Source organism: Astatotilapia calliptera, chromosome 6 (genome assembly GCF_964374335.1).
Source record: "Astatotilapia calliptera chromosome 6, fAstCal68.1, whole genome shotgun sequence".
Classification (NCBI taxonomy): domain Eukaryota; kingdom Metazoa; phylum Chordata; class Actinopteri; order Cichliformes; family Cichlidae; genus Astatotilapia; species Astatotilapia calliptera.
In genome coordinates, this window is record NC_137427.1 from 20,126,162 (window position 1) to 20,143,143 (window position 16,982).

At 41.2% G+C, this 16,982-nt stretch overlaps 1 protein-coding gene across 1 annotated transcript in view; it reads right to left on the reverse strand.

Moving 5' to 3' along the window:
* pax5 (paired box 5) overlaps positions 1-11,152 on the reverse strand; it is a 59,745-nt gene extending 48,593 nt beyond the window's left edge. The window contains exon 1 of the mRNA XM_026170916.2: positions 10,961-11,152. Within this exon, the coding sequence (XP_026026701.1) occupies positions 10,961-11,006 (46 nt within the window). The 5' untranslated portion in view covers positions 11,007-11,152. The remainder of the gene's footprint in view (positions 1-10,960) is intronic.
* Positions 11,153-16,982: the final 5,830 nt, after the last annotated feature.

Consider the following 16,982-nt stretch of genomic DNA (forward strand, 5'->3'; position numbering starts at 1 on the left):
AGATAAGAGTAAATGAAATGGTTCCTTTCACCCTTCCTATCTGGGCCAGGGCATGAAATACGCCTTGCTTTGTAAAGAGATGGAGAGGAATGACTTGTGACCTACAAAAACCTCCCGATAACTATTTATTCACTTATCTGTGTATTTACTGTTGGTATTAGGCGTTCAGACTCTCACCATTCTTGGGGTAGGCTGTGTGGATTATGTGTTTGAAATTTATTTTTCTAAGCCCATAAATACTGATAGGGAGAAACGCAAATCTATAAAAGCATTTGTTTATCGGCCTCAGTAGCGTAATTCTCTGAATACGCTGTACAAGTTCTCATTTCAGAGGGTTATATGCCATGTTTAGGCATCAGGCTGGAGAGGTGAACGGTGCTAGCCCAGAGCAAGGCCGAGTAAGAGAACTCGGAAGTTTCTCCTAATTTTAGAAGAAATGATTTCCTTTCTTGTCCTTAAAACTAATTACAGAAGAAACCCGGGCTGATGTTCCCACAGCTGGGTGGGTTTACTGACAGATGCCAGTAATTCATCCCTCTGACCAAGCAAATTAACCACTTGCTCACAGAAATTCAATCAGCAGCTCAGGAGACTTTGTTGCAGAATGAAGATTTTGCCAAATTACTAGCCTTGGCTTTTAAATATCTTTCTACTGAACCTCTGAAGTCTCCAGAGGTGGTGGTAGTGTGGGGGTGTTGGCAGAGACAGCAGCTTCATTTTCACCCTGCCAGGGGACCAGCGGTCATTATGCATCCCTCTTGTATTTTATTTATTTACCCTTTATAGGAGCTGCCTTAAGAACCCAGCGCCACCTTAAACGTTTGATTGATTCACTGTTTCCGGGAGGGGGAAATACAAAGATAAAGCAGAATATATTCGCGCTCCCCCATCCAGAAAATAAGGTCCATTAGGCTCTCTGTCTCTCTCTTCCAGCCACATTCCTCAGTGTCTCTCTTACTCTCTCTCTTTCCCTCTGTCCACATAGCTCTCTCTCTCATCTCTCATCTGGGCCGTCACGGCCTGACGACTCAAAAATAAAGCAAAAGAGAAATCGCGACAAAACGCCACCGGTCCCCTCTCTCTTTTCTCCGCTCCCTGTCTTAGAGGGGGAAGAAAGGAAGAAAAAAAAACAACTAGAAATTACTTTAGGCCGAAAACCTGTTTGGAAAGTCGCCTGCGAGAATACAGATGAAGCAAATTTCCTTGAGCAAACAGTGGATAGATCGGTGAGATGTGCCAGGCGGGCGTTTTGGACGTATAGTGCTATTTTGTATTTTCTTTACGTGAACAGAGGGATAATTAATATTTGGTGGAAGAATCGAGGCTCAAAGAAACTCACAGAGGAAAAAGTCCCCCAAAACTAAATAATTTAAAGTAAACTTCATATTTGCAGCGGACACTGATTATGACGATGGCGTCTGAGTCGATCTGTTGGATTAAGATTAATCCATTTTTTCCACATTTCTTTGCTGTTGTTCCGGCTCAGTGTAGCTCTACATTAGAAAGTCAGATCTATATTTTCTTTACGCTATAACTCGCGAGTCTCTACGGTAGGCCACGGCCTCGCCTACTTAATATTCAGCATGCCTCTATTACCATTACAATGCGTGATTATGAAATTCAACTCATTACCATCACAATTACCTGGTATAGATATTTTAAATATCCCTATTTTATGGTGTTGCTCGTGGTAGAAATAACTCTTTAAAGTTAGTGAGTGCTCAGGCTTGTTATGAGCCACATATGTGGGCTATTCACGTTTCAATAATCGTTATAAAAGTGTGTAAGGCAAATGATTGTAGGGAATGAGATTTTAAGCAAAAATAATAGCAAGAAAAATAATATTAATTATAAGTGTCAGCCGTGTAGGTGAAAAACCTCCGATTTTTGTCAAATAAAATATTTGGGAAAGGCTTTTGGGACGAACACGCACTTGTTACGCCCTCACAATAACACATGAAACTTTAGGATCGTGTGTTATTGCCTCTGCTTTAAATTTAAAAGTCTGTGGCCGTATGCTTCACAGACTTCCTGATGAGGTGAAGTACACCTACACACCCGTTTGCACGCACACACGCACACCAACACTGGCATGGAGCGCACATCCAAACTCTCCCAACAACATTTCCACGCGTCACAGTCGATTCCTCCCGACCTCTCTCTCTCTCTACCTTTGACATTTTTAGGTGTAATCGTTTTAAAGCGTCTCCGCGCTTTGACATATATAGCTTTAGCCCCGCCGCTGCCATCAGCACCGCGGATCATTGGCTTTGCTGAAACGGCAGGGAAGAGGAAACGTGATTCGTTCTAGCTTTTGGATACGTGTGTGCAGCACTTTTTTTCTCCTTCTTCTTCTTCTTTTCTTTTCTTTTTTTAAATCCCACAGAGCAACACACCGTGGGAAACTATGTCAGTCACATAACACGGCTTCTCTCCGGGACTAAAGTGCAATATAACGCATAATCTATTAGCCACACGCTGAAACGCTTGTAGGACGCTTTATTTGACTTTTGAGTGTAAAGAGAAAACACAACATGTACTGCCACCGTGCAGCCTGCTGATTTAGGGGGTGACATTTTTTATGCAAATTTGCAAAAAAAAACCAAACGAATTTAACAGTTTAAACGTCTTTTTGAGCATCAGCCTTCAGTCTTTACTGCCTAACACTCTAAATACAAAACACTGCAGTAGTTTCAGTGCACACTGTAATAAACCTGACATTTTGCTTATAATTACAGCAGAGGTTTTGTGCTCAAATTCAGAATGATTAATATTAGCAGAAGACTTTCTTCTTTTTTTGTTATTATCACTGTTTGACTCTTTCTTCATAAATACGCAGAGGTGCGCAGCAGCACATTTTTGGAGAGGGGAAAATGAACCGAAAAAACAAAGCAGGCTCCGCCATGTCACGACTGAGTGACCAAAAGTTGATCCCCCTCCTTCTGCACAGCCTTCCCCTGCATATATGTGTGTGTGTATATATATATATATATATATATATATATATATATATATATATATATATATATATATTTACAGCTACTCTGTTGAAGTGTCCTCAAGCAAGACACTGAGCTACATAAAACTGTGTCCTGCTGTGTGGTAAAAACGAGGGCTTAGTTTTTGTGGGTACTCGCATAAAATCTCAAAATCTCCCGGATCCGTGTGTGTGTGTGTGTGTGTGTGTGTGTGTGTGTGTGTGTGTGTGTGTGTGTGTGTGTGTGTGTGTGTGTGTGTGTGTGTGTGTGTGTGTGTGAAGTGCAGTCTAACCTGGTTATGTGCAGAAACACTGCGGTTACTGTTTGTGGATCAGGTTCAGCTTTTAGTCATGCTTTGTTACCCCAGTCTCTCTCTCTCTCTCTCTCCCACTCTCTCCCATTCTCTCTCTTTCCCTCTCCCCGACCCTCTCTGACCCCTGAACTTCTTCGCTTCAAAAGAGGGAAGCACAGCAAACCATCTCCCACAAAACATCAAATCCGACACAATGTGCGCAACCTGCATTTCATCACACGATTCACAAATCCCCTCAGCTCCTCATTCTACCCAAAACTCATGTCGATTTACACTTACTTGACATTTTAATATGCACATTTATGAAAAATGATCCAGCTTTAAATTGTAAGAAACAATTGGTAAGGTAAGTAATACAAAAAAATGTATAATTTCATAAGATATAAGATTTGTAAATGTTTTCTGTCCATATTTAAAGACTGAGAAAATATCCACATTGTAAAGTCACTTATAATTGATTTTTTCAAATAATAATAAGAAAGAATAACAAGCAGCCTAAAGATACGCGTGCGCAACATATTTGTAAAGTACTTTCAAACAATCCAATATTAAACACTTTTTGTATTTGAAAAAGAAAATGCCTAAAATGTTTGTTTTGTTTTGTTTTTTGAGTTCTCCGAAATCGGGAGCTCCTATTTAAATTAAATAAAACAAAACAAAAAAACACGTTTTCATATGTTTTTGTATATATTCTTACAAATAAATCGACATTTCAATTCTTCGAATTATGATTTTTATTTTTATTTTCTTTTTTTTCTTTTTTTACTCTTTGCTGTTATTGTTGCACATGCACGCAGAGCTGTCGGTCTGGGAGACAGTTCAGTTCAGGGCAGATGCAGATGAAGGAAATTATAAACGCATACACTTACTGTGCATTGCCGCAAACGGGTCGTGCTTACAGTGAATCTCCATCGGAAAGATGGGGCTGGAGGGCCCCAGCGAGCTATTACGAGTCTTTAAAAAAATGCCAACGGACTCCTCGCTTCAGTCGGCCAATATTACTGAAAGACCGTGACCTCCAATGAATGAAAAGCGCCTGTTTCCCTTTAAAAGAGGGAACTTTTTTCTTCTTCTTGATTAAAAAATAAAATACGATGCTGGCAAGGCGACACTTTGTGATAAACTGGTACAACGATATTAAAACATCGAAAATGGAGGATTTGCAGTTGGATGGGGAAGAAAGAACCGGCCTCAAAAATATGAATCAAAGATGGGCCCCCTCCTCATGGGGATGGGACACAACAGCGGGTCTATTCTGGCGTCTCCTAAACCAGAGGAGGGAGACGACGGCGTAAGCTTTCATTCCTTCAGCTTCTCATTATCACCAAGTTGCACCAGTCCCGGGTCGTAAAAATATTGAGGTAATGTTAAAAGTTTTGCCAGAAAATAAAAAATAAATACGCAAAATAAACAAAGTAGCCTTCCCTCCTTTCTCTCCTTCTCGGTCCGCTGGCCGTGACCCCTGAACTGAGACTAACCCGGCGGAGGCTGAACTTTCTCCTCTCAGTCTGTTCAGAAATATTTAAAAAGACAAACATTAAAAAGAGCTTTTAAAAGACAAAAATATTCGTTACAGATCCACTCGCGGCTGTATTTTGTCCCAAGTTCTTTTTTGCACATTGCTTCTTGCGATAAGTCGTCCTCGGTTGCTTCTACTGGAAAACTCGGTTATCTCCCATCAACATAAAAAACCATGAAAGACAGCGGATAAGTGCTCACATCTTGAAGATTCACATCCCCCCAAAAAGAAAAGTAAAATACAGAAAAAGTGCACAGGAGGAGGGTGTGGGGGGACGCGCTCTCCCTCTTTCTCAACAGAAGGTACTGAAGATGACTTGATATCTGTTGCCTTGTTTGAAGGAACGAAAGGCAGCACTCAGCCCTCGGTCACTCTTTCTCCTTCCTCCTCCTTGCTGACCAGGAACCCTGCACAAACGAAGATGCGGGCTTGTGCGTGAGTTTTGATTTCTTTCGCGACGGAGAAGAAAAACAGTTCTCTCCGAAATTTAAGGGAAAAAAGATCTACTTTTCTCCGCGCTCAAAGCACAAAAAACGCCACAGACTGCGATTCAAGTCTGTACATAAACGGGCTTCTTTAACTATACAATAGAAAGCTGCCTGCGCCCAGCATCCGCGGTGGCGCACGGCGAGTTTCAGGACCTGGTCTCTTGCGGACAGCGCCCGCGCTCCCAACCCCCTGGAACCCTAACCTACACGCGCCGGCCAGCTGCCCGTCACTCACAGGGAATCTGGCCAATCACAGCGTGAGCGCGAGCCACACGTCACCGCCAGCCCCAGATAGAATCGGGCGGGGGAGGGTGGCGATTGGCTCGAGCGAATCCCGTAGACCAATGACGCCCCGCAGATTTACGCGTCAGCCAATGGTGAGGCTCAGCGAAGGGACGCCCGGCTCGGGGAGTAGATGATCATATGTTTAATTTCAATTAACGAAGTAAAAAAAAACTAATGCCTTTATACCCATTTGCGCTCAATTTATTCATGTCAATATTAAATGGCTAATTAATTGAGTATTACTAAAAATGAGGCTTAGTTGCAGCAGGCTTTTATAAATGAAGGGATGCTGAAGAACTTAAATAGCTAGTGTCCATCTTTCTGTTGCATGAGTAACTGTAGCTGTAAGTGGACAAAAGTAGATTTCATAGGCCCACAGCCTTTCTGGGAAACGCGTTTGAGTAAAAAATAAAAAAAATAAAAAAATAAAATAAATAAAATCTTTATATTCACGTAAGCACAGGTCTACCAAAGTCAGAGTGTTTTTGAAAACAACTGGTCCTGCATACTTTCTCTGTTTCCTCCCTCTTCCTTCAGCACAATGCTATAAATCTTTAGCTAGGGGGACAACTGGGAGAAAACATATGAAACATGCATTCCCACTCATTACCTAATTGATCGCGGATCCAAACGGATGTCGGTTTTTACGAAAAGCAATTGGCGAGCTGCGCGTTTACTCACCAAACTACAAGAGGGGATTCAATACGCGCTCGTCCCACCTGATTTGAGAGGGCATATCGAAGCCTCGCTCCGGTAATATTAACCAAGCAAATAGCCTAAAGCATGAGCCAAATTAAAAAGTGTTATTTCCCTTCTTCCTGTGTCTAGACATTTAATCGTTTTGGTGCATATGTGCCGCATGCACATAAACCCCTCTGATTAGATATATTTGTACAGTCATTCACAGACACTTAAACAGGAGGCAGAATCGCACAAGTCATTTCTGCCCGTCTAACAGCATCACTAAGCATGCGGCTTTTGTTACAATCTGTCAAGTCAGTGTCACAATGGAGACCTAAACAACAACCACAACAGTCTTTAGGTTATTCTGCCTACCTGTCAAGCTTATCCTCAAAAGACCTACGAGCTCGATGTACCTCAAGTTATGGAAAAGGTCAGTTTGTGATATGATTGAGTCTATTTAATTTTTTAGATTAGCAGATTTCTTGATTTGCAGTTGTTAGCGTCTTTCCTCTGCTCCTCTCATGATCTGCACTTCTGCTCATTTTAAAGCGCGCATCAGCCCAGAGAGCTCATGTAAACTCAAGTACAGCATAACTAGAAAATAAAAAGTTATCCCTAAAATGAAAAATAACACATTTTGACGCTGTTTCAGAAATCTTTCTGAAAAACTGGAAGCTTGGAGGCTTTGGGCTTTTGCTTTCTGGTTAGACTGGTTCCTCTGTATGGGATGTTTGCGGAACTAACCACGAGGGGGCGTTCAACCTTGGGCAACACCCCCTTACGCGCATGCAGGTGCACACACATACACACGAAGACAAGACGTGGCCTACAGGAACTTTACCATGAACATACCTTAAGTTAAGTCCTCCAAGTAGACCAGTGAAGGCCTAGAAGGACCAAAATATCTCCTAAAACAGGAAGAACAATAATCCCAGCACGGGATTACTGCATATCAAACATTTTCTTTCTTTCTATTCTTTTTTGTCTGTTTCACTAACCCAGACATCCAAAACACAAAATACGTTTTCATGAATCTCCATTGATTCCACGTCTCTGTTCTTTAATCCACTGAAAGTAGACCCTGTTTTCAGGATCCACGCTAATCCTCATTCATATTTCACATCTCTTTGCTGAGTATTCATCAGTTATGAGGCCTCGTGGAAAAACACGACAGACAGCAGACGAGCCTCATTCTGTTTTTAGCCTTGCATTTTTCTTAACATTAAAATAGAAAAAAAATTAAAACACAAAGAAGTAGTAGTAATATTTTTAATTTTGATATTTAGATTTGCCACCTACACCTCAGGCCTGAATTTAGGCCACAAGACGAAACAAAATGTCGAAAAGCAGGGGACCGCTGATAATACTGAAAATTCTCTGAAGTGGGACCAAGAGTGGAAAAAAAAATCTCCTGGCCTCGTGACGTTTAAAATAGGCCTAAATGAACCTAGTTTTAAAATATGACAATATCTCATTTTACTTTCTATATAAATATAAACTACTAGTAGTAAATTCGTAATATATATTGTATTGGCGGAGCAGGTTATTTTGCTATCTTGGAGGGGTCTCCAAACAAAGACTCAAAAACAAAACCTGCCATATGATACTTTACGTATTTCTGTCACTGAATCCGTTCTCCTTCTGCACCCAGTCTGTTTTTATTTACTGAGATATAGACACGAGCGCTTCTCTCCCCACAGAAGTAAATTACAGCCGTCGCTCTTGTCTCTCCGATTTGCAAATTAAATACATAAGCAATTAAAAAATCCAAACACAATCAATCATGTATACAAATTGTTGTTGCTTTAGGGTTTGAAATTTGGAGAAAACTTCAATCAGGGTAGGACGACTTTAATCCGGGGATCCAAATCCATTACCATATTTCATTACCTCTCCACTGCTGGAAACGGGAGGATGGGAGGGTGGTAGTGGTGGAGGAGGAAGAAGAAGAGGAGGAGAAGGATGAAGGGTTTGTAGACTTTTTTAAACGTTAGTAAGAATGTGGTGGAGTTGTGCTAATCATTTGGAGGCAAATTGAACCCACTGTTGTTGTTTAGGAGTTCCCCCCTTTCACTCCTGCTCTCCCCTTTTCCCTCTATCCGCCAAGAAGGCTTCGGCTGTTTTGCTTTTTTACGCCCGAGCCTCAAAACGAAAAAGCAATGAAAAATTAATAGCGCATGTTAACTCCACCAGCTCGTTTATTACACGCCCGCTGACTGTAAACATAATGAGAAAGCTCCCGTATCTCTTCTTAAGTTTTCATTTGCTTATAAAATATAAAAGTCATAACTAATAAATAAAATATATGGACTAGAGAGTGAACCGTCTTGGACTTCCCGGGGTGGAACTCGACCGTGTGCCAAGCAGGTAAATCGCTGAGACTGCTTGTCCCACCCACAGGCCCGATCAGATGGTCCTATTTGTAATCATTTGGCTCTTTCATAATGCAAGTAAAGACCAGTCTGTCATCTGCCAGGTGGAATAGAAAGGCCTCATGGCCGTATATCAGCCTAGTTTCTCTACTATGATGGGGCACTTGAGGTCAAAGCTAAAGCAGGCTACGCCATGTGAGGTCATGGTTGTCTTTCTCCCTCCCCTCCCCTGCCTCACTTCTTTCTCTCTTCCATTTTCATGGTATCGGTTGTGCATCACATAGTGTACTCTGCACAGTTTAGTGAGCGTTTTGGTCAACAACTTTTATACGGTGGCGTGTCAGCTTTGACTTTTGGAAAACACAAATCCTGTAGCTGAAGCTTGAATGGTCAGAGTAGTGCAGAGCAGTTCACTGGGTTTCCGAGGCGCCTGCATAAAAACAGGCTGGTAGAGAATGACGCAGAAGAATATACGCAGAGAAACGATATCACTGAGTGGGTCGTATTACTCTCAATACACCTGTATTTTACTGTGGACAGAAGACAGGCCAAGGGGAGCTAACATCATATACGAGTGTTGAAAATGTCTTATAAGACAGATAAATGCCTTGCGTGTTGTTGTTGTTGTTGTTTTAATAATAATTCACAGAAATAACAGCCAAGCTAAATGGAAAGAATCGAGCTTTTCTCTTTCACGCACTACCAGAAGCTTTTCTAGATTCATGTTCTTCCCCATTGATTCTCCTTTGTACTCCAGGCACGTATCTTAAAGTGAGAGGAAACATGGAGAGGCCGTAGGTACAGGCCCCGGGCCCAGAAGACTTTACACATCAGCATGGGAGGGGCCCTCCTTTAAACTCTGATTTCCTCAGTGGCTAAAAGGCTATCATCCAATTGCTACAAATCCCATCGTTTTCACCGTTTATCAGGGGCTAGGCCCACTCCACAAAAGACTGCAGAGGAGCCCTGGCTTGTCTTACAGAGCAGTGGCATCATCTGTAGAGAAATTTTCAAAGAAGGGTGACTCCAAGATTAAAAAAAAAAATTCTATTTCAAGACAAAGTGCCATGCTCTCAAAAGTCCTCCTTGACGCAATATAGTATAAATGAATGCGCAAAACAGCATTAACTGCAGTCTGAACCTCTATTAAAAATGTTATTCAACAGCTGTCTTAAATCTGTGAGCGTACATTTCAATATTCTTTCTAACAGGCAAAAGGAGGGGTCATGAAAGCAGATGTTGCTTTTCTGGAGGAAAAAAAGCTGCGTGGAGCCCGTTCAAAGAGGCTGATCACCTACCCACAGTTTCTTAATGACAAACGACGTTTTATCAATGCAGACACAGCGGGCAGCAATATGAAATGATGTGATATCCATTGGGTGCCATAACAAGGTCGATGGCCTGATCCATTGCTGTACCAGACCCTGCTGTTTTATGAATAGGCCTATAGGAGATTAACCTGTTGAATAAAATAATGGAGACACGAAGGAAAGAGTCGAGTTTACATCCTTTAGAGATTTGCATTTGACTGAAACGACCAGAGACGCCAACTTCTGTTTAACAAACTAGAAAAACAAATATCTCACATGGCCACCCTCACAAGACGCATTTTACACACATTTGTGAGACGTGGAGATACACAGGGACCACGATCTTGCGCAAATCCACGTTGCCTTTCAGTTCTAATCACCCACTCGGTACTAAGCTAACCCCATCAGGTGATTGACCAACACGTGGAGATGACCTGAAGCTCAATGCCACCCAAACCCAGCAACTTCAGCCACTTTTCCTTCTATGCCAGCAAATGACGAAAATAATAATAGATACAAAATAGCAAATAAACACCAAAACATATCTTTTAAAGAAGCAAAATTATAAACCGACAGCACTCAGGCACATTTTTTTTATCTTCTTTATCTCTTTAAATGAAGCCTAAGGAATTTCTAAAAGACAGCAACACGAAGACTAAAAGTTTCTGCACTTGTCCACAAAAGTCACAAACTTGAGAGAAAACATTGCAAGTAAAGCACGTTTTACACTTCAAAGTTAGCACAAAAGTTTACGGAGTGTTTCATTGCAGAGATCAACTCCAGAAACTTTTGTATAGTTTTTGTAATAGTTTAATAACTTGGAACGGCTTTAAAGCAAGTTTTTTTTTTTAAAGAAACGTTTGTAAAAAGCTAAACTTTAACGTCAGTTTAAAAGTTTTGTCGTAAATAAAATTAAAAAACAAGAAAAGCACAAGTTCACTAGATAAGCAGATGAGTTCTAGCTCTTGATGAGAGCAAAAATATAGCCAGAGTGAGACGGCGCGACCCTACCTGCTCTTCCCAGCCGCAGCGCAGGACTCTTGGGCCCCTGGTCCATGTTACTCGGTTAGAACAGGGGGAGGCGATGGAGGGAGAAAAAAGGAAAAGATCAAAAACTTTTTTCCAGCGTCTCCCTCTCCTCCTCCTCCTCTCTCTCTCTCTCTCTCTCTCTCCCTCTCCCTATCTCTATCCCTTTCTGGGGCAGTTTTCTTCTCTCCCCCTTTCTCCCCCCCCCCCCTTTTTTTTGTCCCCTACTTTTGGGGCGACTTGTAGGTTGAAATAATTCGACCCTTCCGCTCCCTATTGCACTCCCTGCAAGTGCTCAGTCAGCTGCAACTAAACGCTTTAGGTGGAAAAAAGGCTTCGGGGGGAAGCGTGAAATGATCACGCCGAGTAAAAGAGCCGCTTTCTCAATGTGCGCTCATGTCCTGTCCTTTTCCTGCACGAGCTTGCACACACAAATTCAATGGGTGTACGCGCTCACGTGCACACATTAACGTGCGCTCCGACGCACGCGCACGGCCCTGCATACATAACATGCAACTTACAACCGCCACCCTTCCCTTCAGGGCCGCGCCCCCTCCCTCGCATCTGTTACCAAGTTCCACTTTACTAAACTTTCCCGCCCACACCCCACTCTCCCTCTCTCTCTTTCTCCCTTTCATGTTAGATTCATTTCCTCTGATACCTCTGATTCATTCCCGGTTGATTGCTATGCAGGTTGATAGGTAACATTACAGCGCCGTGCGTAAAACTTTTTTCTTTTTTCCTTTTACTTAGAAATAAGAAAACGTTGGTTCACAGGTGGATTTCTGTTTAGTGTCCTTTCAGTGTCTCCCAAAAGAGTGCTCAAAGGAGTTTCTCCAACTTCTGTCCTCCTCTGCCGGTCTACACCTGTTACGCAGGATGCTCTTTACGCACGGACTCAGAGACTTTGGAGCAGGTGCAATACGTCGAGCTACAACTTCAGCTAACGTCACTGCTCTGCAGTTGGAGCGTACAGTCTTCCTCTGCGTGTATCTCGTGAAAAGAGTTTGTTACAAAATGGATAGTTCTGGTCCTTAGTCTTGATTGTCAGACACACACCTGTAAGCGCGTTACATTTAATTTAGAAATCGATTTTCCAACTGAAAATTTCCACTCATACTGATACTTACCGCTTTCTTTGGGTTTCTTAGAGTGTCTAGTGAAACACTGACTATATAGATCTCCTGATTTAGTGTTCCTTTGTAGGCTTTTCGTGTTATTACGGTCAGGTTTTGCTGTCGCTTTTCGTCAACAAGCCCAAACACGCAAATGCCCCCCCCCCCCTAAATTATTATAAATACATTTATTACATTTATTGATACATTTGCAACCTTTAAAATCAAACAGATATTAATCATTTGACACTTGAAGACCAAAGTACCACTTTGAAGGAGCAATTTTAAAAGAGTTTCACAGCAGCGTGTTCAGTAAAATTTTCACCAATAAGAGGGCATGAGGTAAAGCCGGAACGAAGGGGTGTCTCATGCAGCAAACAAACGCAATTGAATTATGCTTAAAAGAGGACTGATTCCAGGCGAAAAAACGTGGAAACAGCAGTACAAACGAAAGTGAATTTACTGTAAAAGACAAACACACAACAGTCCTAACTTAAGACTTCACCGCCAGTTCCTGCCGATCGTGACCATAAACAGGAATTAAGATTTAAGAGCGAAATTGAAGCAGTGGGTGTGTCTCTTTACTCGGTGTCTAACTTCTTCTTGCTTTCCTCCAGACAGCTGCGGGTCTCAGGGTTCACGCGCAGCCCCGAGACAATTGAGTGAGGAACAAAGCGCGAGACAGCGACCCATTTTGCTCTGCTTGTCGCCTCGCGCTGCAACACTACGACCCTGACCTTCGGCTCGCGCCCACAACATCAAAACATCAACATTAATGTTTCCTGTGTGGTGGCGAGAAAACAAAGAAGGAGGCTCTACTCTGACCTTCAGGCGGGGAAGCAGCCGCAGATAAATCAATTACAGACTTTTATGAGGAAAATATGAATTTATGCCGTGTTGGAATGGACTGTAGGCCACTTATGCGGGGAAAAGTTAGTCAACGGGATCTTTTGAACCCGCCTTTGCACATCGCACAGAGTGATTTGGTTAATAGTGCAGCCTGGTGTTGTCACTTTCCAGGCTAATGATGATTAGGCCTGCACACACTAACGTGGATTCTGTGTTTTGCCTGCAGGGGAAAGCTCTCGAATCCCCGGCAGAACTGTCTCATCCTTATCACTTCATGGACCCCCAAAAGTTGAATCTGTATGCAAGGCCACGGCTGCGGATTATTCACTACATTTCCTAAATGTGTGAGCTCGTGGAGAGAAAAATGTGCAATTATCTGCTATTGGGCTCTTTGAAGAAACCACACTATTGCATTCTGCTTGGTTTTAATTTGTGTGTTTTTCCTTAGTCTTTTCCAGAGACGCACATAAAGATGAAATGCACATCTTGCCACAATTATAATTTCAAACTACAAAACATAAAGCGGACACAGTTTGAGGGAGGGGGTATTTTTAAATCAGATTTGACTGGTAATTAATCTTCACTGTAGTGCAGTGAAATGCAGAAATGTGTAACGATTTTTATTAATCGCTCGAGGCAGTATAATAATAATAATAATTATTATTATTATTATTGTTATTGATGAAGATGATGATGTTAATAACGAGCTATAGACCATAAAAGGAAAAATTACTGTTTACATAGTGTATATGTAAAATACATATATACATCACGCATTTTAAATATATTTATGTAACAATGTGCACATAATTATTTGGGCTTATATGTTGCGTGTATGAAATATTTTACATGCAACAGGTTTTTTTTACATTATTTATTTATTTTGTTATTTTTTATTGTTTGTATTTCAAACATTTAGACAAGAAATAGTTTTTCCTAAATCCCTAAAATCCCATTTTTTAATTAATGAATTTATTTCTTTTTTGCAGTCTTTCATTTGTCTCTCCACTTTTTTTTTGTTTTTGTTTTTGTTTTTGTTGTTTTGGCCTGCAGGACCTCTTCAAAGAACTCTCCACAGTTTAGATATTAATCATCACTTGTTTGTTTTTCACCCCGTACTAATTAATGTAATTAATATGAGTGGGGAGTAGCTGGATCGGTGACCCGAGCTCTGACCGAGCGGAACCGGAAAGAATCGCATTAAAGCGCGAGATAGAAGAACTAAAGGGACGATTAGAACAATAAGTAAACACGTAAACACAGGCGGAAATGCTCCTCGTCTCTGTGGGACTTTTGGCTTTCACCAGACCGGTTTAATTTAGTGTAAACTACACGGAAAAGACAAAGGCTTATTGCAGGCCTGCAGTTCTGTGGGGTTTCATTGTGTCAGTGCAAAATTACACATGCATCTGTGTTATCTGTGGAAGTTCACAAGTTGCGTGTTAAAGGTCCCGCCTCCAAAATTTCACTTAGATGCAGGCTATGCAAATTAGATATCGACGTGATTTACTTTTAACTATTAAAAGTAAAGGCAGGGCATTTGGACAATGACAGTTTGATTATGCTGTATTTAAATGGGGATCCAACTATACACAGCTTTTAATCCTATGCCTGGAGCTAATGTGTGCCACTGTAATGCTGGGTTTAATTTATATTTAATAATAATAAATTTGTATATCAGGTGAAGCAATACACTTTACTGCATTTCCCATCAACTGTAGCAGAGAGGAAAGCATCAGAAATAGAAAGTAGTAGCACCTTAAAATATACTCAAGTGTTCATTAAAATATTTTGTCTAACTTCAAAATGAACTACATTTACATTTCAAAAGAAAATTTAACAAAAAACACCCAACTTTACCTGATAATGATGTTTTGTTTGCTACCTAAATGTTATTCTTAAGTCCAAAGCCTCACATTCATATCAACACTGTATTTTTTCATATTTAAAAATGAAAGGGACAGAACTATTTAAAAGCAGAGTATACTCTGGACTTATATCTTATATACTTCTTCATTTTACAATAAAGAAAAAATTTAAAAATTGTGGTTTTCCTGCTTTTATATATTTGTTAATCCTTCCTTAAATTCTGGAGTATTTAGTAACTTTTGTTTTTCAGCAATGTTATATGAATAAGTCTCACTCAGGGTTTCTAACTTGAGTGTGTATTAGGTATGAGTTAAAAAAATACTCCCTCTCATCCACTTATGTGTTACATTTCTTTACAGTACATCAGAGAAACCTAATACCGACAGCCTTACAAAAAACCCCAAAAACTTACCTCTGGTGCTCATTGTTTTCCTAGAAATACTCAGAGCCACAGTGCTGATTGAGCTTACCTCTATATCCCTGGGATTTAATTCAGAGTGGCACTTCACTGTGGCGACACAAGGTTCCCTTTCTGCGGCCATGGTGCCTGGGTGTCGTTGTGGCTATAGAGGCTAGAAAGGGGGCTTAAGGGCTGCAGGGCGGATTGAGAAATGGGACACATTATTTGTCCATGAAACATTATGTGACACAACATGACACCAGGCCATTTGTATGTAAAGGTAAACATTTCAGCGTGACAATTCGACAAGAGCGGACAAGGCTCCTGTCAATGTGGTTTTATACTTGCAGCTGAGAAAGAGGTGTTGTGGCATCGTGTGGTGATGAAGTGTGTATGTGGGACTTTGTGTGTGTGTGTAGAGCTTGTGTTCACAAATTTAATCCCCATAGACACAAGTCACTTGGTCTGGCCTGAAAAGGTGTTGTCAGGCTTGCTCTCTTGTTTTTTTTTTTCCAATTGAAAGCATGGACAGGCTGTTGATCACAGAGCTTCACAAAAACAGTTTCCTCTGGCTGTGCACACAAGCGTGTGTGTGTTTCACCTGTACTTGACATGCATTCAATATGAAAAAAGATCATCGTCAGAGAGTCCTGATAATGCAGGTTAGATTTTAAGCTGCAACCTGAAACAAATAAACCCTGGAGCATCCCGGTGGCATCGCTCTGGATCTCCACTCTTCTTTGTTGGCTTGTTGTCTCTTAATTTATGAGATAGTTTAGTTGTGAGCCCTGATCAGATGCATTGTACTTTCTGGTGTCAACAGAGTGTCCAGCCACTGTGTTCAGTATTGTAAAACAACTCATTTTAAATGAATTTAGCATCGTATCATGAAGTACTTTAAGTGTCAGGTTTGTCATTTCATCCATATGGCCCAGGCATAATATGAGGTCATTTGTGGCTGATCTGTGTTACAAATTCTATGTCTGAAGAGAGGTTTGGAGATCAAGCTTGCTAAACTTTGTGTAGAACTGAGAAAACAAAGAAATATTCTCTTACATGGTACAAAATTACAAGCAATACCCCGGTGACGAGTTATCATTCCCCTCTGGTTGTGCTTTATCATTTGTTCCTTCCTGCCTGTGAGCTTTGCCACTGATTAGTACATGCTCTACTTGGCATATTAACTCCAGAATCTACTGAATCTCTCTAATACACCACCAGTTTCTTATCCCACAAAGCTATTTGACGCTGCAGTGTCTCTTAGAATTAATGAGAATGTAACACCTGCATTAATGTGACCAAAAAGATCAAACCTTGACTGAGGCGACAGATACGATAGATTACATGCGATGCAGTGAAAAACCCCCAGTGATGATGGGGCTTATACATTCTGTACATCCAGAATATGTGAATGACTTCAGCACTGAGGGCCCCATATGGGTGACGCACAGGAGCCGTTTTTGTTCAGATGCGCTGATCCAGGGAGAGCCTTTTTTTTAAGGGAATTCCTTCTGCCCGGCTGCTTCGATACAGACCGGATGGTTGAATTTACATATATACAGTAACAAGAAAGCATGTGGCAACAGTAGAAAGGGAAGCAGACCTCTTTTAGAGAACTGAAACGAGCTGATGCAACCAGTTATGGATGGAGTAAACATCTGAGCAGATGCTGGACGCGTTTTTGAAACACCTTACTATTACTTCTAGATCTCCGCTATTATTTTCCTTTTTCAATACAAATCAGCTCCACAACTGTTTGGCTGCTATATTTAGA